The sequence below is a fragment of the Lonchura striata genome, chromosome Z (genome assembly GCF_050655825.1).
Source record: "Lonchura striata isolate lonStrDom1 chromosome Z, ASM5065582v1, whole genome shotgun sequence".
In the NCBI taxonomy this organism is placed as follows: Eukaryota; Metazoa; Chordata; class Aves; order Passeriformes; family Estrildidae; genus Lonchura; species Lonchura striata.
This window is the reverse complement of record NC_140740.1, coordinates 49,170,308-49,193,572: the sequence shown is the minus strand read 5'-3', so window position 1 is coordinate 49,193,572 and position 23,265 is coordinate 49,170,308. Positions and strand designations below refer to the sequence as shown.

Sequence of the window (23,265 nt, the reverse complement as noted above, 5' to 3'; positions counted from 1 at the left end):
CAAATGCAATAAGGGTTCATTAGCATTTTTAAAAATAACACCAACAATCCAGTTGTATCTTGTTGTATTAGAATTATCAGATGCTACTGATAAATTTGGAATTCAAACCAATAAATAGTAATGAAAAAATAACCCAAATCCTTATCAAGGCTCATTTTGGTATGGAAGATGTTTGTTTTAATTACAACAAAGAGAGTATCAGAGAAACCTAAGTTCATTTGGGTTGGAAATCACCACCATGATCATCAAATCCAACTATTAACCCAGTATGGCCAAGTTAATCACTACTACATATCTCAGATCTACACATCTCTTAAATCCTTCCAAGTGAAGAAACTTTCCAAATATCCAGCTTAAAGCTCCCTGGGTGCACCTTGAGGCCATTTCCTCTTTTCTCGTTGTGTTATGTTCTGCCCTAAGCTTCCTTTTCTCCAGGCTAAACCCTACCAGCTTCCTCAGCTGCTCCTCACAGGATTGGTTCTCTAAACTCTTCACAAGTTTCATAGCTTTTCACTGGACAGTTGGTTGTTTTAGTTTCTAGAAAACAAACATTACAACTTTTGACCTTTTCATGAAGCACTGTCTTCAACACACCTATGGTTATCTGGGAAAACAGAATCACATAGACTGTAACATTCTGCAACAAAAATATCATTAATGCCTGTGTAAAATAATTATTCAGCCTGTTTTAGTTCAACAACAGACATTCCTTGTGTACACACTTTGGTCTACAGAAGATAATCCTAAGAGCATGAATTACTGGAGGATATCCAAGAGGTGTGCATTTAGGAATGTATTTATAAAAGTAGAAAACCATCAGCAAAGGCAGGAGGTGGAAGGGCGGCGCTCCTTGGCGTTAAGCGCGGCGAGCCCCGAGCCGCCGCTGCCTGCGCTGCCGGCAGTGACGGCCTGATGGCGACGCGGATCGCGGCTGGGATAGCCCTTCCATCCCGCTGAGAGCGGGGCAAACAGCTCGGCGCGGGGCGGGAATCAGTGAAACTGGACCCTGCCTTGTCAGAGACTCTGGCAGAGGTCAGTCACCGGACAGCTGGAGAGAGAGCCCTGAGGCAACCAGGGAAAAACAATCTCGAGGTCGGGATATAGGATCCATTCTCTTTCTGCACCATCGTGTTCACGAGGGGTTGTTAATCATCATTTCATCTGTATTCTCAGTCTGTATTCATTATTTTATCTGAGACCTTCTGAGAACTCCAAACTTAGAAAAATCTGTTCTGTTTCTCTGATCACCACCATGAAAACCTACCAGTAATTCTGAAATGGACAACATCTTTGCTTACTAACACTCATCTTCAACACAATGAGACTCTTCTGTTCATCTTCACTTTTGTTTTTCTTATTTTCTCTCCCCATTTTTTCAACTCCCTTTCTAACCCATCGCTGTCCTCTACCTAATTTCATTGAAGATTTGATTATTTCCATATTATTTTTGGACCTAAACTACTATGTTTTCCTCTCTTTTTTACTTTTAACTTGAAAATGTTTCTATGGTGAACAGACAGAAAGCATTCCAGTGGAATATTACCAGAATCCCCCCAGAAGTGAAAAAATGTTTCCCTTGTAACTCTTGATCCACCTAATTCCAAGTCATCCAACCACACAGACAAAACACAGGAAGTTAAACTGAAGCTACAACCTACTTGAAACCCAACCAAGCTATGTCAGAGCAGCTGGACATGGAAAACTGTATTTGCAGACCACTCAGGGAAGCGATACTGTTTTCTATCATGCATTTGCAGTGCCTGAAAGATCCTTAAACTCTTTATGTTTAAACTCTTGATGCGCCTCTCTTGATGCCAAGGAGACAGAACAGTAAAGAAGTATGGTGGAGATTATTAGCATAAAGTTAGTGTAATGGAACCAAATGAAAATTTCAAAAATCAAAATTAATTTAGTTTTTCTTTTACCTGAAGTAACCTCTTAACACAATCAGGGTGGCTGTTCTTTGCTGCAAGATGTAAAGCACTGTGCCCTAAAAGAATAAAAGCAAAGCAAATTAGTTATTCAGTCATACCGAAGCACAGGAATAAAACCTGCCATGACAAAGGCAAAATCTTGAATTATCTGTCTCGTTCCTATCATGACACATAGAAAGTAAGGGTAGACAAAATAAAGTAAAAACCTATGTCAAGCAGAATGCCTTTACTACCTTTTCTTCAGGCAAGTAATAGAATAATCTTACAGTCTTAATTCATATAAAGGAGTGACACAAACATCGTGACACAAACACCTGGGCAGAAGCAAGTCTAAGATAGCAAATTATGTCTTGTTTCTTAGAAAACAATTTTCCAGTATTACACAGCCTCCCTTGCACACAGATGTCTGTTGGTGTCATGAGTTTTGCTATTTGGCAATGAAAACATACCCAGCATCAAGAGTGAAACCTGCCAAATTCACCACCTACACCTGTAATAAGTTTGTGTCACCCATGAACTACACATAGAAGACTCAAACACAGGCCTGCTTTGTTTTGCACCTCACAGATTTCCTATTCCCTGTCAAACACAGGTCTACATGTCACTGAATTCATGATGATTATGGATTTATGATAAAACACTGAAGTCTCTCCTCCAGCTTCATCTTGCAGAACATCTGAAAAACTGAAGATGACAAGATAGTAAATAAGAAATTATCCATGCAACTAAGAAGCGAAGGACCCAGGATTTAGTACTCAATAAAGACAAAGACACTTGTGACAGGAAGCTCTCATTGCAAATGGCGTGACTTTCACATAGAAGGATTTCACTAAAGAGTACTGGGCTGACTCTCTCAGGTGGAAGTAGGCAGACAACCTTTTACTACTGAAGTGACCAATAAATCATCAGGCAAGGTGAAACATGAATTCAGAATTATAGTCTGCATCAGGTACATATATTCCCTTATCCTTATGTAAAATATGAATGCTTCTTCCAGTATCACAGACACTTCTTTATATATAGAGGCAAATGATTCCCACATATGACAGAGATCCCCTCAGGCTGCAATAAGCGGCAAAACAGAACCCATGAGCCCAGCAATTACAGATCATTACTGGAAAGACAGAATGCTGACAGGTCATTTAGGTGGCTCAGCTAGCCAGAGAAAATGGTGGGCACAAGTTCTAAAGATGTGTCAACTGAAATTTATTAAGAAGAGTTCACCAGTTTCAAATTCAGCTCCCACCATTCTCCTAGTGGGGAAGTAATTAAACACAGGACTTTTAAGAACTGAGATAGCATACTTAATAGCTCTCAGCTCTGTTTTGGCCTGTATCAACTGTTTTCACTGTGTCATAATCCTGAAGAAATATCTTACTGCAACTGCTGTAGAGTTAATGGGATTAATAGCTTGAATACACATGAAAGCAAAACTGAAGATCTTGATGCAACCTGTAATAATAGGAAGAGGTAGAAGAGGTAGGGGATGATAATTATTTTCTTCTTTTTTTTTTCTACTTAAAAATAACAATTTAAAAAATCTAGCAAATATTTTATGTCTGGATCCCACTACAAATACTGAAATTTATACTATTAGGACAAAAGTTATTAAGGAGTTTAGATTCAGAAGTCTCTGTGCAGGAAAGCAAATATACCCAAATCTGCAAGTTTTACAACTGCTTTTCCTACATGGTATGTGGGGAAAAGCAAAGTTGTCAAATCTTTGTTTTCAATCTGCACATCAATAACTACATAAGCAAATTGAGTGTATCATGCTACTTGTATAGAGAGACATACCTGCACCATCTTGGGCTGTCACATCAGCACCATGCGTCACCATGATCCTAAGGCACTCTGCATGCCCTTTTGTGGCTGCCAGGTGAAAACTGAAAGAGAGCATTTACATGTATTTTATTATTATTAAGATACCTTTTCTCTTTCATTCAATAACTGCATACTGGCAGGTTCTTTCCTCCCTGTCCGTAGATTTTTTGGTATCCTTCCATTTCCTCACAGGAAGATAATATCTCTGGAGTGAGATGGCACATCAGAAAGACTTTGTAGACATACTTCCATACTGCAGCTCAAATAATGTTTTCATTTTAGTACCCTCATTACAAGAAATATGTTAATGTGCTGGAACATGTCCAGAGAAGGGTAACGAGGCTGGCAAGGTTTTAGAGAACAAGTTATATGAGAAGCAGCTGAAGGAGCTGGGGAGGTTTATTTGGGAGAAAAGGAGGCTCAGAAGGGACCTTATGACTCTCTACAGCTGCCTGACAGGAGGGTTTAACCAGCTGGGGATCGGTCTCCTCTCCCAGATAATTCAGGAGAGGATGAAAGGGAATGACCTCAAGCTGTACCAGGGGAAGTTTAGATTGAACATGAGGAAAAATTTCTTGACTGAACGGGTTGTCAAGCACAGGAAAAAACTGCCCAGGAAGCTGGCATTGTTACCATCCCTGGAAGGCTCTTGAACATATTTAAGGGACAGGTAGATGTGCCACTGGTGAGGGAACACTGTTTAGTGGTGAACATGGGTTGCTGGGTTAATGGTTGGACTCAATAATCTTAGAGGTCTTTCCCAACCTGAATAATCCCATGGTTCTGTGATTTTACATGGGCTGCTGTCCCGTCAGTTCATATCATATACCTTATATATATATCTAGTCCCACATGACTTCTAAACTCATGTCCTTAGTGATGTAATATATCCCCATAGAATGCCTGGGCTTGGGGAATTAATAAAGAAAACAGAAGAGGTGAGGGAGGAAAATTATTTTCTTCTTTTTTTTCACTTAAATATAACAACCTTAAAATAACTGATTTTGTCCTAGACATTTTAGTCAGAGTACTCAGATTTAGTTAGATTTTCCCCTTTCAGTGGACAAAATTTAGTTCCTCTAAAACATGATTCTGCATTTCTTTAATTAAACTACACCAAGTTGTACTTCTGCACTGTCCTTTATAAAGCTCATCTTGTGTGTGGTTGGGGGGAAACACTTTACTGTGAATACCACCTGGAGAAATCAAAGCTACAGGATATTTGGGAGACTGGGCCAGAGACGTATTTTTTCCACTTGTGGTTTTGCTGTTCAGCCAAGCACCTGCTTGCTTAAACAGTGTGAAACTACACATGTTACCAATCACGGCACAGCATGATGCACGTACAAGCATCAATTACCTAAGATGTAATTACAGAACAAACCAAAGAAATTATACTGAATTCAAGCCTCTTTACAGCATAAATTTTATGTTTGACATCCTCAGGCTGGGGACATGAAGAATCACAGAAGCAGTGCTACAGAGATGCTGCTGACTTCATTTTGCCTTGAAGCAAAAATGAAGGAAAAGCTTCTGAAAACAGAGAAGTTCATATCCTCCTGATGCATAACACGCCAATATTGTCAAGTTTTAAGATAAAGGCAGACATTCTACTACCATGTGAGTTCTACCAACGTCAGCCTGATGTGCACAAAGCAGTTTTTCAGTTGGAGTAATGTAAAAGAAAAATTCAAGACAAAACACTTCTAATTACTATTTCTCTGTGTGCGGAAAGTTAGAACTATCAACAAACATGCACCAAACTGAAAGAGCCAGTATTCCTAGGATAGTTTCTAATATCTTTTGAAGGAGGTATTAATTTTTAAATTATGCATCCCCGTGTAAAAGGGCTTTTCCCCTGGAATGTAAAAGAAACATCATAAATCATAGAGCCACATCAACTATTGTATTTAGGAGTCTATATTTTGAACTGCTTCCTTTAAGTGTTAAAACTAACACTGAGAGTTCAGCCTTTAACCAGGGAAACTTGGAACAACGTGCAGGAATGAAATGGGTATTTCAGACAGAGAGTCTGTGAACTACAACACCATGTTTCTCTAATCATAGACTTCTTGAAAACTCAGCAAAGAAAGAGACCTACAGACAACATCTGGCAAAGAGAGGAGAATTAATCAAAACAGGAGACGTCCTGGAACAGAGTTATCTATCAAGTACAGTAACCACCTCACTCCCTAGAAGGAGTCCTTCCTTCTACACTGGCTACTGCTGTTTGCAAATGGCAGACAGGCTTAAGGCTTGAACTTTTCTCTCCAAATACAAAAGCATTCTGTGTGTTCATTCTGTGAAATCTACTGCCATAAACAAACTGAAGAGATCATATGTCCAAGAGCACAAGCAGCACTGCTGCTGTCTGCTCTCCAGTAATTCAAAATCAAAATTTCATGTACTTGGTGACCAATGCAAAGTTGTGTAAACATTCTTTGGAAGAAGTGGTTTCTCAGGCTCTGGGAAAATGACTGGGGGAGGGACACAAGAGGAGTCTGACAAATTCCAACACTTCTAATTTAGCCAGCACAACATACCAGAAAAATACCAAAACATGTTCTGATACATTTTTGTAAACACAAAATACAATCAAATTCACTTATATATTAGGAAGACTGTGAAGCACACAGTTGGCTAACTTAAATTTGACAATATTCATAGTAATAATAAATACCTAAATAATAATAACTTGGCTAAATCTGGGACACTGAGGTTTTATGGACAGACTTTGTAGTATGGTGCCAAATGCAACATGAACACGCAAGTGCTAAAGAAGTTTTATTTAGGTAAATTCTGACTGAAAAAAAAAAATCAGAGAAAATTAAAAATAAGTCTTTTCAGGCTATGCTCCTAAGAACATATGAATACCACCAACAAAAACAATTCCCATGGCAGTTCTCAACAAGTCATTACACATGCAAACGTTTTATTTCACAAAGAACAGCTTGCTGTGTGTCTCCTCTCTGCATCCTTCTTCTGGTACTATCTCTTACATAAACTTGTAGTGAGATATTTTTTTCTCAACAGTTTCAAAGCAATTGGAAGGGAATGGGGGATACAGTTATTTAACTGCTGATTTCGTAAACAGAGTCCTGCGCTATAGAGAGAACAACTCCAGAATGGGATGAACATATTGCAGTCATATTTAAGCTAAACTATCAGTGTTGGACAAACCCTCCATCTTAAGAAGCAATTCTGACTTTAAAGTTAATAGGCCCTGCTTTGGTTTGGGAGGTTTTTTGTGCAATTTTTTTTTTTTTTTTTTTTTAGTTAAAAAACCCCAAACAAACAAAACAGCCAACTCAAAACAAAGAAAGAAAAACCCCAAACCCAAACACTTGAATAATAAATACTGAGGACTCCTATATAGCAAGGCAGGCTCTTGAAACAAAGACTGTAGACATTCATTTCAGTACAGAATAATTCCTAACAAGCTACATAATTTCCTAAAATTATAGAGGCAAAACCTACAGGTTTCAACGTGCTTTAAGGAGTGGTGCATTTTACTTGCATCTTATATGAATGAAGTTTTCTTGATATGAAAGCAAACAACTTTTTCTCCCATTTCCTGGTTGTGCAATGACTTCAGTAAACAAAAACAAACATGTAAGACTTCATTTGGACCAAGGACCACACTGAGCATTGGATTCTCATTCAGCTGAAAATCCTATTACAACATCATTCATTTTCCCTTCACAACAGATAAGTTTGTTACTGCCACTTAGAGCCACATCCTGATAGCCCAGCCTGAACTGATTTGGGATAGATTACTTTTACTGCTGTAAAACATTTCTCTTCTTCCTGAGGAGTGGGATGGTGTCTTTTTATTGTATATATACATTTCAGTGAGCAGAGGAGCAGCTACCATTCCCAGTGGTTCAAGACCCACCTCTGCAGCAGATGTAAGATCAGTAGGTTGACACTGCTTTTTCCTCCTGAGAATATACAGGTCTCATAATTACTCAGTACTCAACAATAAAAGGTGGAAAATTATGTTAGTTGTGAAGAATGTAAAGCCCAGTTGGAGTAAAGAGATTTTTAGAGTAAGAGTGAACTCATTTCATGAGGTTCAGGTTCAACTGAAGAACAGCTACAAGGCTATCACCTCAAAATCTTGTCAGGACCTCAGATTTCTTGACCTGAAATGTTACTCAAATGAAAACCCCAGATTGATAGAGGCTTTTTATCATGCTTGCTGCCTGAACAGAGGGCACAACTGTGTATGACATCCCTGAACTACTCTGAAGCAGCAGATTTTTTACAGATATGAGATGTCAATGGGTGAAGCACTTACATCTGTCCTAAACAGGCCCATGCCTTATTCAGGGCAAATGACCTTTTCCACATTTTGGTCACAACATTAAACCAGCAAGGGAATGAAGTCTTCTTTAACCAGCATCTGACAGACAAAACACAAGAGTTCAGATAGAGCCAGTCTTTGCCAAAAGACCAAGAATGAGTGTTTTCAGAAATTATTTAAATGTCAGTCTAACTCAAATGAAAAAGGACTGTAATTTTTACTACTGAGCTCACATAAAACTTTCCTTTACAAATCATTACACCATAAGTAGAAGAACAGAAATAATCCACATTTAGGAGTTAGACTTGTAAAACTGTAGCTGATGGCAATTGCTAAGGTGGTATTAGCAGCAAGACATGGCTCTGCTATATTCAGGTTCTCTGCTTAACCATTTGCAGAGCTGCTTCCTGCAAATCCTCTTACTGAATGGTATTTTGACAGCTGGCTTAAAACAACTGGGTGGTCCATATATCTAGGGGAAGTACCACAAAAGTAAAGCAAAACATGATAAAATCAGAAAAAATAAATATCAAGTCTTAATTTAAGACAATAACCCTCTAACAAGGAAATAAATTATCATTTGCAAAAAGAAAAATGGTGGGGGGAAAAAGCAGAAGAACTATACCAAATCAGAGGGTTCAATCTCTGTTTGACAAGGTCCTGCTCCAGAGTTTTCTCTGGTTAACACAGATATTCTCCAGTACCTGAAAGTACTTCAACACACTACTTACCTAAATCCAAAGCCATTAAAAAATATGGCTAAATTATGGATGCTAAGTGAATATTGTATTTGCTATTTCCTATTATGACAACATGGAACCCAGTCAAACCTATATGCAAGTGCACAATACTAATGTTCTCTGTAATTTCAATGAGTGCTCTGAAGATATTTTAAGTGCAAGAATGTTTGAAAAACACTATGAACTCATATATACTCATTGTCAAGGTTTATTTTGAGTAAAAACATCCCTCCACAAGGCAGATCATTCTTCTTCATTTTCTAATGCATGTCAACCCTTTGTTGACTTTTAGAAAGTCTAACTTGCCTTCCAACAATTTGATGATTTATAGTTTTCTCACCAACCAATACCTTCACACAAACAAATAAGAATGATAAAGAAACAGAGCTGCCTAGAGACCTTGTATGGCTGATTAAATAAAATAAGAAAAATAGAAATTGAACACATTTAAGCTTTTCTACTACCAGATCAGACATGCAAGTAATTCACCAGCTATCTCAGCCACAAAGCGAGTTACGACAACCTGGCTCACTTTTTGAACTAACTGGAGCATTTATATATTTTAGAAGCAGCACCTAGTTTACAGTGCTATCCCTCAAGGCCTCAACTCCTCCTTCAATAACAACAGGCAAAGTGTTATTTCCCTCAGTAGATGGTATCTGGATTTTGATTGCTTTCCACCACAGGCTGAGTGGCAGAAGCACTAAAGTTCCGGAGATCTGACCTGAAGAAGAAAGGGCCATGAGTTACCACTAGAGCAGGATGTTCTGTGCATGAACAGAATACCTGGTGTCACACAGGAGGAAGTCCAGTGCGGTCTCCTCTCACATATAGCACCATGACTAGTCACTGTAGAAGAATACAGTTTACTGATCAGTCAGTGAAAAATAAGGAGCAGCATGTAGAATTTCACCTTCAACCTAAAATTAAACCATGAATGTTTTGCTATGAACATCAAAGGGATCTTCATCTTTTCCTGACTGCATTACCAAGATACTGTCACTCATTTGGGACAATATATGTTGTAGGGAGAGCTAGTCATTTAGTTATGGAGGAGCCAAACCAATATTTGGCAGCTCAGATTGTCTTAAAAGAAAATCAGACATCTACAGGTAATCACTATCAATACTTGTCAGTTCTTTGGTGATTTTTATTATTTTCTTTAAACAAATAAAAATTAGAGCTTCATACTGCACCCATTTTCCTACTCCCAAGAGCAACTGTACAAAATGTGCCTTTTCAATAATGGTGGCATTCCATATCATTATCCTGTCACTTGCAAAAATTATCTTAGTAGAAAGAAAGGAAATACATTTTGTTTTCAAATCAGAGGTGGCACCAGTACAAGCTGAGAAAATTATGCTTTCAGAGTTTTAAAACATTCAGTCAATGAGTTGTTGCAAACAACTTCTAGAGTGCAGTGCAAGATTTAAGAAGTTGACAGAGGCAGGTATAGATTTACCGGGAGCTGTGTAAGATTATTTTTCCCTCTCTCCCCTTTAGCACCAGCCACAGTAAAGTGAAGTGCTGCACACAGCCTGTGTCCTTCTATTTTAATATGAAATGGTATCTGCCCTGCCCCAGTACACACAGATCCCTCTGACAAAAATCCTGCATGCCCCTTCTCTGTTAGCATGTATTCTGGGACAGCTTTCAAAAAACCAACAAAACAGAAAACCCACCACTGAAACCAAAACAATGCAGTTTTAATATAAAGTTTCCATCTTTGTATCATAGCATGAAAAGTCTTGTTTCAATCATACACACCTCGAGCTATAGTACATTAAAAAAAGGCAAGCCTCTTTAATGGCTGTTTTCTTATAGAAAAGAAGCAATTGCATCATACAACACAGGAGCTGGCAAGCTACAGACTCCTGATTTTAGCCTTCAAACTCAGCAAAATATCCACCCAGCTGCTGTTCAGAGAGATTTCTGGGATCCTCAGCAGCTTTATACTTTTCATTCTCAGGTTGTGCTCCAGCAGTTCCATTTTCACATACAGTTTTCTTTGGCCAACTCTATTACCACATTAACACAAACTCAAGCCTGAAATGTAAGGACTTTCCTTCCATGTACCATTAATTGTAAACACAAATGCTCACAATTTAGATTTACCACATAAAGTTTCTTGCACAGTGTCTATTTTAAAATTCCTCAGGAACTAATGTCAGCAAAATGCAACAGAGATTCTGCAAGCAGAGGCTTCACGGCATTCCCAGATGTTGACAGAAAGCTTGAAATTTAGACATACTATTTTTATTTTTAGAGTTGCAGGGTAGAAAAAGTAACAAAGTATGACAAATGACAAAGTCCCAAAAAACTTTAAGAGCCCAGAAATCTGTGCAGCATGGCCTGAGACTCCAAAGCCAAGGAAGGCAGAAAACTAGGGAAGATCATTTCTGATAGCTTCTTTAAGACCACATCTCACGTATAAAGTCCAAACAGGTGCTCAGTTACCTTCTCAGTATACATGTCCTATGACACATCATCTTTTTAGCACAGGCTGAAATGCCAGAAGATGTGCCCAGGTAAAGATGACTTTCTTCCAGAAGATGGGTAAAACCAGCTAGCCATCTTCAGCCCTCTCAAGGTCCAACAGAGTTCAAAGTTAAAATTGTGCCCAAAAGTAAGAGCAATGACTACATCCTCCAACACAACTCACTTCGTGTTGCTGCCTGTGGGTCAGCAATTGTTGATAATCACCTTTGTATATGGAAAGTCATGAACATTAGAGCAACATAATCCCAAACCATGCTGGCATAACAAGAGGCCAGGAAAAGCATCAAAAGAGTGAGAGCAATTGAGTATAGGTTAATCTAAATCAAATACTTTTGTAGCATGAAAATCCAGCAAGACTTAAGACATCTAAAGCTCCAAGAACTTATGACCAGAAATATCCTTATGAACCTCAGGGATACTGACAAGAGATAGCTCAGAAAATGTTGTCCTTGATGTTTCTGTACCTTTTACACTCATGATACTTCCCATGTCTTCAGATTTGAAGCAACTGTTTGGATGTACTTTTTTTTTTTTAAATTAAGTTGTATGAAGTGACTTCCTCTTACTTCATGGGATAATTGCAAATCAAGTGCAATATGTACTCATAGCAATGAATCTACTTGTAACACATTCTTCAAAACCCACTGTTTAATATTTTTTTTAATAAACTCTTTGGATTATTATGACAATATACTTTTTATTTTGTATTATGTATTATGTAAATATACTATTTATTTTGTATGAAAATTCCATATTTTGGAAAAGGACCAGGGGTTGGGCCACAAGCATGTGCAACTTCAGAGCTTCTCTAAATTTGTTTTTTCTAAATTTTTCCTTTACTTTCCAGTTACCTTTCAGCAGTTTCCTAACACAGGACCTGTAAGGAAGGTGGCAGAAAACAGAGTGAAACATAAGTCCAGTAAATAAGCAACCACCAGCACAGTCTATTGCCTGAGACCTCAGTTTGAAGTCTAAAAAAAACGTAAGTGAATTCAACATTTGCACATTGCTCTGTTTCGGCTGTCTGTTCCCCTTCCTAGATTAGAGTACATTTTTAAGTCAGTAACAGCCAGTGGGTATAATTAAAATCTACACATGCAGCTCATTTGGTTGCATAAGTCTTTGAAAAACATGTAAAACTACTGCGGCCCATTATGTAGATATAAATCTGAAAAACAAATGCAGCCTTAACCTTGTCCCCTCCAGCCTTGAAGAGGTTGATTCTGGCCCAACTCATGAGAGGCATGCTTTCCTCATGGCTCTTCTGCCAGCTCAGATGGGACAAGTGCAGGGAGCAGCCACAGCATTCCCCATGGGAATCCAGGGTGCTGGGCTTTGCCTCCACATGAGCCAAACTGCAGCTGTTTTAACCCAGGCATACAAAAACTCCCAATCATCCAGGCTGTGCTCTGATCCAAGCAACTGACAAACTTGTTGAAAGCCAGCCAGGTCTGGCAAAATCTGGGTATTTGGCAACTCTGCAAACAGAGCTTCGTTAACAGGGAATTCCAGTGGCTGCCTGATGCTGCATTACAGGTTTGACTGATCCTGCCTGCGGGCAGGAGGCCCATAGGCTACCCAAATATGAGTACAAGGTCTCTTCAGAAGAGGATTTGCTTCCCTCTGAGATGACAGTTCCACTAAAAGACAATGAAATACAAAAGCTCTTAGGATAGCCATCAGCTGTGTGAAAAAGCAAATTTAGAACAAGACACAAGCTGGCTCAAGAAATTGCAGACTGATTTTTTTGTCATTGAATTTTAGATATCATCTGCATGAAGCCCCATGCATGTAAGATGCAAAATCCATTGGGAGGCTTCTTAATAGTCAGAGAACTTTATATGGAATAGGGAGTTTGTTCTTTAAATACATGGAATTTGCTTGATTTACAACATAGGAAATCACTAAAGAGATAAAGTAAAAAGTTTAGGATCTTTGTAACTGAAACATAACTAAAGATGATTATTTTCTTGCCTCTTCAGAAGATGGCCCCCTCTCTTTTTTTTTTTTCCCTAATAACATTAAGGTATAAAAATGCTAAAATATCTTATAAAAATTGCTTTAAAAATGTGTATAACAGAGCCTGGATGCTTGTTGATTTCAAATCCTGTCAAAAGAACTAAAAACTGAATCATGAAATTTTCCAACTCTAGTTGGAAGAGTCAAGTGAGGGATCAAAACCATCAGAAATGGTCTACACAGTTTCAGTCAAGAGCCAGGAACAAACCAGTATCATGACTCCCACTGCATGGATCTCATTTAAAAGCCTGCATGATTGTCAATACAGTGGTGTTTGTAGGCAGGATTTTTTCATGTATCGCCATGATTTGATTATGAAATCAAAGTTAAGAGAGATAAAAGCATTCCCTCTCACCATACATTAACAATCAGCTCATACTAAACATAACAGAAAGTTAATTATCCCAATTTTGTGTCCTGCCATGGATGCATTCATCCAATCATGGATGAGTTTCATTAGGATTACTGAGCATTTCTCAAAAGAGGAACGCAATTTTTCAGGAAACTTAATGTCAGCATCTTACTTAAATTATATCCCTGGCAATGCTGCAGGGCAGGGGAAGGGGCAAAAAATGAACAATCATAATTTGAACCTAAAAAGAACTTCAGAAAATATTTAGAAAGACAAAAGCTTTTACACCCAGATCTCCTGTGAGAATAAACTTCACAAGACATTTTGGAATAAAATCCAGATTTCAGCCATCTGTTGGATAGAGATAAAACAAAGGTTGAGATCCCTGTGGTTGTTCTTACTATGTCCATGTTCAGAAACCTAGACATTATTGCGACCATCTGGATCATGAGAAATTAAATACTGTGATAAAAGTAAATTAATATTTTTTTTCTCAGAGATCAAATTGATGTACAGCTCTTCAGTAGTCTGACTCTTATATTTGTGTGCATCTACATGATGCACTTTTACAGCCAACTTCTCTACCTGGGCAGTGATTTCTTGCCACAGTTTAGCAGCCCAGATGGGTTTCCCTCTGCACTGCCAATTGCTCCTTTTTCTGTCAGTCCAGACACAACCACAGAGTGTTTGCCAACATCCACAAGTCAGTGTAGAGGTATAGCACTGTTCATTTCTCTCATTTAGCAATATATAAAGCCAGCTGGCTTTATATATAAAGCTCTGCAATCTGTGACTCAGTGCCCACCACTTCTGAGGCAGCTCGAACCTCTTCATAAACTCCAGAATCTCTTTCTCAGCTGGGGTGTAGCTGGCCTCAAATCCTCTGAATCCCAGACTCCAGAAGCCGAAAGGTCATCCTCGAGTCTCTCCAGGTCCCTTCTGCCCCAGGCTCAAGGAAGGGCCATTCTCCCTGGCTGCAGTGTGCAGCATATTCCTGACATCCTGCCCCATTCAGACCAGCCCAAGGGCTCCTGCATGGGCAATATCCAGCTAAATTTGTTCAAAAGCTTCTTTTGTTGTTCAGGGCCCCATTTGAGATCATTCTTCTTCCATGTCACTTGATAGAAAGGGCTGACTGTGCTCTGGAATCTGACTGTGCTCTGGAATATGCATTCTCCAAACCCCACAGTGCCTAGGAAAGCCCATGCTTCTTCTACCTGGTTGGCAGGGACATAGCTGCTATTTTGTTGATGACACACTGTAATCTGATTACTTCTGTCCTCCCTTTTTACTCCTAAAACTGAATTTCCTCAGTAGGATTTGACCTTGCTTTGCTTTATGGTCTGGAGGGGAAGCTGTGTAAGGAGCAGCTGAGACTGATGGGACACCTCACTGCAGGTACAACTCCCTCACAAATGGAAGAAAAGGGGCAGGCACTGACCTCTGCTCTGTGGTGACAGTGACGGGAACTGAGGGAATGGCCTCAAGGTGTGTCAGGGGAGGTTTAGGTTGGGTATCAGGAAAAGGTTCTTCCCCAGAGGGTGGTTGGGTGCTGGAACAGCTCCCCAGAGCAGTGGTCACAGCACCAGCCTGACAGAACTCAAAATGTTTGGACAATGCTCTCAGGCACGTGGTGACTCTTGGGGTGTCTGGTGAAGGAAGAAGACTTGGACTTTGATGATCCTTGTGGGTCCCAGCCAACTCAAGATTGTTCTATCATTCTATGTATTCTTCCAATAGCTTATTTTAAGGTAAATATTTTTACATTCAAGGAAACATTCTCTCTCAAAGGTAATTAAAACATTTCTATTTATTGAAAAGTGATGTTGTTCATGCCACTTGCCCCCACCTCCTTATTCAGTAAGATCCGAAAGGAAGGAAACAAAAACGAATACTATGTACATAATAAATATCAAGTATTTGCTGTTGGAATATGCTCCAAAATTTATTTTTAGTTCAGCCTCCAAGGCATGAACAGTCTCTTTCAAATGAAAATATATCTTTCCTATTAACTGCTAAACTGCTATTTGGCAGTAGTTTTGTGAAAGAGTCCTTAAAGTGCAAATTTGCAGAGGTTTCTAAAGCTTTTTTGTACTATCGTTAGAGTAATTTTATTGAACAACAACTGATTCAATTGCAGATTAAAAAAATGTACAGAGATCTATTGTTTCACTTAATCACCAAAAGCATTTAATTCTAGTTTAGTACCTTGCAGAAACATGCAAACATGGCAGTAATGGACTGGCACACTGACAAAATAACTTCAGGTCAAGGAAGTGCTACCATTTATACACTGTAAACCCTTTCCAAAATCATTCCCCCACCCCCCATCCTTGCACTTCCTCTCAATAATGGCAGTAGGTTCTTAAAATAACAGCCCATTTGAACACTTGATCTTGTGGAAAGTGCAGCACTGAACGAATCTAATCCTCTTTTTCCCAAAAGGGATCTTTTTGAAAAGTGTTTTTTGTTAGTTCAAGTGGATTTAAATTATCAAATTCCAAGTTGGAAAGCCCCATTTTGTTGTTTAAGGAAGCTGGACCAAAAGAAAAAACAACCAACCTATCTGGCAAAGTAAGACTACAATGACAGAGTCAGATTTCCAGATAAGTTCTATTACAACTGTGCTTGGCAATAGTCTGTGCTATGTAAGTGGGAGCAACAATGGGACTGTGTCAGCTTATGCCAAAGGTGGATTTGCCCCATGGCCTTAAAAGTGATTTATTGTTTATAGAAAGAACTTAGTGAAAGGCAGGGTGATAGTGTGGAAAGTCAAGTAGGTCTTAAAAAACTATAATTTCATTATTCTAACATGGTCTTTTTAAAATACTTTTTTTTAAAGAGATACTGCTGAGGAGTTAAACCTCCTAACAAAATTTTGTAAATATTATCTCTAAGAAATACCTACCTTAACACTAGATACCTTAAATTGATGAGGTATCTAGATCTCATTATTTTAAGCACCTCTATTTTATTCATGTTGACAAGTCACAAAGTAAAGGACTTAAATGTTAGGGACTAAAGAGGACACAAACGGAAATTTTGGTGGTAATGTCCAAAACTGAGCCAAAGCTGGAGCACATCATAGCAGGTGTCAGTGGGATGATACATACAGTACACAACAGGACAAATAAAGAATACTCTCAGTTCTGGTCTTTGTTCCTTTCAGTTCAAGCATTTTATAATAGGAAGCCATATAATTCTAAAATAAAAACTTAAAAGTACCTCTCTAAGCATGAAAAATTATCCTCTCCATCTTCTGTTTAAAATAATGCACTGTATTAGTACATCTCAAAAATCTGGACAGCATTGAAAATTTTGTTTGTAGGGCTGTTAACAAGAAGACTGAGAAAGAAAAGTCTTAAAAGAAACATGTCACGCCTTAAGGGTACACACAATGATGGAGCTAACAAACCTGTATTGCAATGTGTAATTGTTTCTCCTTTTTGCTTTCAAGCACATTCCAAAGTCTTTAATCACATTATGTACTCTGTTACATAATTGAATCCACCACGTTCTTCTGGTTAGTCAGCTTCATCTTAACTAAGTATACAAAAGCATGAATATATACTCACAGGGATCAATAGAACACTCATGCAAAGAGCTCCCTTCCCAGATGGCACCACAGACAACTTCCTAAAATGTAACCAGCAAAATCACATGAGCCTCACAAGGCCAAGCAATGGTGCTGCACCTGGGTCAGGACAAACCCAAACACATGTCGTGCAGAGAATGGACAGAGAGCAGGCCTGCAGAGAAGGACTTGGGGGTGGTTATGGACAAGAGGCTGGACATGAGCCAACAACGTCAGCTCACAACCCCTACTCTGCATCAAAATATTTCTGTGGGCAGCAAGTCAAGGAAGGTGATTCTGCCCTCTGCTCTCATGAGAGGGCACATTAGCCCATCCCATGTCTCTCCAGGCTGTAGACAGGAGTTGTGCAAGACAGTGTCAAGTATTCTGCACAAGTCCAGACATATGATGATATTGCTCTTCCCTCACGCATCACAGCTGCGACCCAACTACAGAAGGCCAACAAATTTGTCAGCCATTATTTGCCTTTATTGAAGCCATCTTGGCTGTCACCAGTCACTGTTTTATTTTCCATGTGCAAGTCTTATGCAACAAGGCTCTGGAGAGATCTTGTAGTACCTTCCAGTACCTAAGAGGGAGCCTACAATAAAGCTGGAGAGAGATCTTTTACAAGGGCATATAGACATAGGACAAAGTGAATGGCTTCAAATTGAAAAAGGGTGGATTTAAATGAGGTAGTAATAAGAAATCCTTTACTGTGAAAGATGTGAGGCACTGTAAGAGGCTGCACAGAGAGGCTGCAGAAGAACCATTCCTGAAATGTTCAAGGCTAGGTTGGATTGGGCTTTGATCAACATGTGTGGGTGTCCCTGCCTGTCACAGGGGGATTGGAAAGAGATTATCTTTAAGGTCTCTTCTAATCCAAGGTTTGTGAAATCTGAGCACAAAGGTGGACAACTCTCCCAAAAAGCCCTGTGCAGATCGCAATTTCCCAGCACAGGAGTTGCTGATGTTACAGGTGGGGTAGCTAACAAACCAGCACCGTGCTCTTGCTGCACATCAACAGACCTCAGTGCTGGGGTGCAGAAGGGTCTAATCCTCTAAGCAGAGCTTCTGAGGCCAGGCAAAACCAGCTGTGTCAGGCACTCAGACACACAGCAGGAATGCAGTATTGGCATCACACGCAAAAATGATGGCTGAACTCCATTTCGTACACACCAAAAAATATTCTGGAGTGGTAAAAACACAAACAAGACACAGCCCAATATTAATAAGACATGCTGGAGAACATTTCTGGGCAACCTTTGGTAGCTATGTCTCTCCAGGTTAGTGTCATTGCTTCCACACCTGTCAGTCTCTATCTTTCGAAACATAGACAGAAATAACCTGAGCAGGTCTGCTAAATTTCCCAAAGCACTGGGAACAGAATGAGACTTGACATGCTGTATTTCTGCATCATAGCAACTCTGCTTTTCTTTCTTCTCTCTCAAGCTGCCTTTTAAACCACAAGACAGAAAAAAAATTAAAAGTAAATGACAGTCAAATGAGCATACAGAACAAGAAGCAGCAGAGATCTTTATAGCACTAACTCACATTTCCTCCAAGCAATTGAAAGAAGTATTTGCAACTGCGTTATTAGTAACACCATCATTTATATAAATACATGCTTACTGACTTAATAGCTGAGAAGAAAGAATGAATGAAAAAGGGAATTTTTTAATTGTAACCATGTAAAGCTGAAAAATTGTTGCACCGATACCTAGCTACATTCTTACAGTTAAGAGATACTGATAAATTCAGTCTTGGGTGGTTACCTAGAAAATTTCACAGGATCAACCAACTTATAAGTGAAACTTGCAAAGCAGGTGTTACATTGGATACACTGTATACAGAGTGCAGCCTAAAAAGACTTTAAGAATTGAGGTCTGAATTTACGTAGATTGTAAAAATATGAACTGCTAAATACAGCTGTAATTCTGAAGATCCAATGACCAAAAGAAAAACATATGTGCACAACTTTTAAAAATTAAAAATCTATTAAAATATGGAGGAGAAAGCTTGCTTCACGTAATTGATGACTTGGACTTCTGCAGTAGGAAATTGCAGGTTATTATGAGTCAATCCCTCACTCAGTTCCCTCAGATGCAGAGCAGAAATACAGCAGATGTAGGAAATTGAACCAGAACAAGAAAGAAGCAGAGTATCACTCCATAAATGCAATTCCAGAGGTAATTTATTAGAACTTAAGAGTTGGGTATAAGCTGCTTTGTGCTGCCCTTCCCAAGACTAAGCTGTCCTTCCAAGTCCTCCTTTGCCCACATCTCTCCAGAATTTTATCAAGGTTTTGGTTCTGTCACAGGATGCCTGTTTCTCACCTATCCACCAAATTATCTTTCTGTGACATACACAAGAAAGTGTAAAGATAACAATATTTTGGCTGTAGTTTTCTTAGAATCATTTATCTTCCACAATTCAGAATGTTTGCAGAAGAACAAGAGGAAGAACAGAAGATATATATGAAATATATATCAAAAGGAATCTCATTTACACAAAACTTTCATTAGCACACTTCAATCAAAACAAGAAACACTTGGCAAATCCTTAGCACCTGCAAGATTTTAAAACTGTCACCATAGTTTCAGTTCAGCCAAACCCAATAGCATGAAAATTCATCTTAATTTCTATCCTATTAAAGTAATGGCCATGGGAAAAAATATCCCCAAAGATTAATACTTTTTTGGAGTGTGCAATCTGCAGTGTGCCATGAAATTTGAAAATACCCTGTCGTAAAAGGAGCCCACTCTACCCAGTAGTTTGTTAACCTTCAAGTTACCTCAACAGGTTTATGATTTTGAAATGGCATTTTAAAGGCAGAATTACAAATCAATATATTGATAATTGCAAATCAAGACTTGCAGAATGTGTTGTGCTTCAGATGAAAAAGAAACCTTCATTTTCAGGATAGTATCTGGTTTTTAAATCACAGCAGTAGCACACTTCTAGGGCTGGGGTTTTCCACAAGTTAAATCACAGGTTTTGGTTTTGAACTTACACAGTTTTGCCCTCACTGTCTTGTTTGGTGGCACTGGCTCCCTTTTTACCCAGCAGTGAAGCCACTTTCTCAGGGTCTCCATTCTCCACTGCCTGCAGCAGCCGATCATCATTCTTATTCCACTCGTTGGTCTGAGTAAAAGGAAAAGGAAGGAGAAATATTATCAGTACCAGCTCTGTGTACAGGCTCTCCAAAATGATCCTACATGCATTGATCCCCACTGAAAGCTTAAACAAAAGCCCAACCCAAAGAAATAGCACAGACAAAGCCACATTAAAGTAATCTGCAAGCTGCACAGCAGAGGTTCCCAAGGACTTGATGGCTTAAGCCAGGGCCTAAGCAATGACTGAAGATGAACTGTAACTTGGAAACTCTGTAGATGAGTGGTGCAGGAAAAAAAATACCATATTTTCTTACTGTATTTTCAAACATTGTCCTTTATTTTTCCAGTCCTGGTTTCCATTTCAGAGTTGTACCAGCCCCATTAGACCTTCACTACATACATCACATGGATAAGTAATGAGGTGCCTCATCTTATCCAGACCCCACCCTAACAACGCAAACCAGCCAAAACTTTCCATATAAAAGGTTTTTCCCGGCTCACATTTTGTAGATGTTAATGGCTTAAGAGACTGCCCTTTGCAGACTGCAGCTAGCTTTATTGAGTTTTTTATCCCATGTTGGTCTTTAAAACAAACAAAAAAACCACTCACACAGTGCTACTGAAAGAAAAGAAAACCACCCTACTTTCAGAACTTTCCAAACTCACTCCTCTAAATCTTTTTGATCCCTCTCAGCAGCTGAATCAAGAACAGGACATGACTTCCCAACTTGATGACTCTCCCTCCTCCTCTGAACCACCAGGACAATTGACCATTTCCTCTAAAAGGCTTCCAGGTACAATCTAGCAAGATCCTAACAAAACAGAGGACAGTTTTCTGTATTCCATGTGATCACAGCAAAATGAGCTCTGGAAAAGGAGTTGAAAGTTGCACACAACTGGACAAACAACAGTGTTCATTCAGTCTTCAGGAAAAACAACCTGGTGTAATTAAAAAGCTGCATTTGAAGCAGTATTAGCACCCAGCTACACTCAGGAGAGTTAACTTCAACAGCTGCGGCTTTCTCTTTGACACCAGTCAGCTCATCTCCAGCGTGACTGCTTATTCATGAGCACTTGATTTGTACACAACTTCTGGAATTACTGAATTCATGTTAATACCTTGAGAAATACTTAATAAAAAAAAAATAAAAAAACACACACACACCTCCCCACCCAACATCTTGTTCTGATGTTCTATACAGACTTTTTTCCTCCAGATAAATAAAAATTTGGACATTTCTCTCTCTGGACTTGTGAGGAAAAGTGTATGATGTGCATTTTTATATGAACTAACCCTACAGGATGTTTACACCCTGAAAAACGGGAGGAAAGTGCTCCAGGTTAAAAGTTATTTAAAAAACAAATTAAAAGAACCATTAGGGAGAGCATAGTATGGGCAGGAGAGCAGACAAGTTGGAAGAACACCACCTGGAACCAAGAGTACAAATGGAAGCTCTGTCCAAGGAAGCAGCATTCAGACATAGCAACTGCACTCTGTTATGGGAGTGAATGACTGGTCAGTGCACATCCAGCAGGTCATAGTCTATATTCATATGGCACTGCAATAAATTTCTATAGACTCTGGAGCACTAATTACATCAGCAAAAATAATAGTTTCTCTAAGCAATATTTAGACTCCATGACAATGAGTGGCCAGCCAAGCAGCAGGTTCCACCCAAAATGAGACTCATTGCCTATTCTGCATTTGGGGAATTTCATGCTTTAAAGGCAGCCTGTTATTAAAAACAGGCATTAAAAAAATGTATCTTAGTTGTAAATAAGAAAAAACTTTAAAATTAACACTCTTTATTTGACAGTACATCTTTTGGAGTTTGTTTTGGAATTTGACCTGTTTCTGTGTTTCTTTATTATTCAGTCATGTATGATATTTATATACAAGCTATTTGATTAATCAGCCTTAATCTACAGACACATCCAGTGCAATACTACCTGAAATCACCAATTTACTTTTGAAACATGAAATTGAATAAACTACAGGAAAATGTTAAGACTAAGGCCTGCTGAAAATCCTTGGCAGAACAGCTTTCAGAAGAACATTCAGCTTTAGAATACAAAATGGCCACATCTTCAAGAATGAAGATGAATATTCATCTTCATGAATATTCCTTCAATAGTCAGCTATTAAATTGGAACATTATTGGCATATAATCCAATGTTCAGTGTTCTGATACAAGCAAGTAAGCGCACAAATACTGACTCCCATATTTAAGAAGTATCTGAGAAAACTGTCAATTTCCGCTTGGAGAAGCTTCTGTGGTAACTGTATTCATCTATAATTATACTGTCATTAAAATCCCAGACCAAATAGAAATGAACACAGCTGTGTCCCAAATTACCCCTCGCTGCACTTAGGAGATACTCAGATATTCGATAGAGATCTCTGGAGTACTCTGAAAGTGATTCTGATGATGCAGAGCATTGTTCATGCTAACAGTAAAACATTTGATTACATATGGAATCACTCTTTTACAAGAACAGATTCTTTAGCTCATCTTTATTTTGACCATATCCTTTCTGGTATCCTAAAATGAACACTCATACAGAAACACAATGAAGGAAAGACTTAATGACTAAAAACTGTTGCCTACTAATCTGTACAGCTAAAAAGATGCCCTCATATTTGAGAAATAAATACAACTGAACTGGGACAAGACATTAAGTGACCCTGCAAACACAATCGGTAGTATTAGATGTATCTTAGTGTCAAGGAAAGGGTATCAATGTACATTTCTTTATTTTTCACAAAGAGCTGGAGAATTAATTACTTTTCCTGCTTAGAGGAACAAGGTAGAGGCTGGTGGCTAGGCTAGATCTGTATTTGACAGTCATTTTAGATTCCTGTTTTCAGTTCTCTATCTAATTAGTGTTTCTTCTTTCAAG

At 38.8% G+C, this 23,265-nt stretch overlaps 1 protein-coding gene across 2 annotated transcripts in view; it reads right to left on the bottom strand.

Moving 5' to 3' along the window:
* The window catches only part of RAI14 (retinoic acid induced 14), an 84,935-nt gene that overhangs the window by 16,553 nt on the left and 45,117 nt on the right, over nt 1–23,265 (bottom strand). For both annotated transcript variants that reach the window (XM_031507437.3, XM_031507438.3), the window contains exons 3-5: nt 20,262–20,392; nt 3,732–3,820; nt 1,926–1,990 (exon numbers count right to left, since the gene is read on the bottom strand). In XM_031507437.3, the coding sequence (XP_031363297.3) occupies nt 1,926–1,990; nt 3,732–3,820; nt 20,262–20,392 (285 nt within the window). The remainder of the gene's footprint in view (nt 1–1,925; nt 1,991–3,731; nt 3,821–20,261; nt 20,393–23,265) is intronic.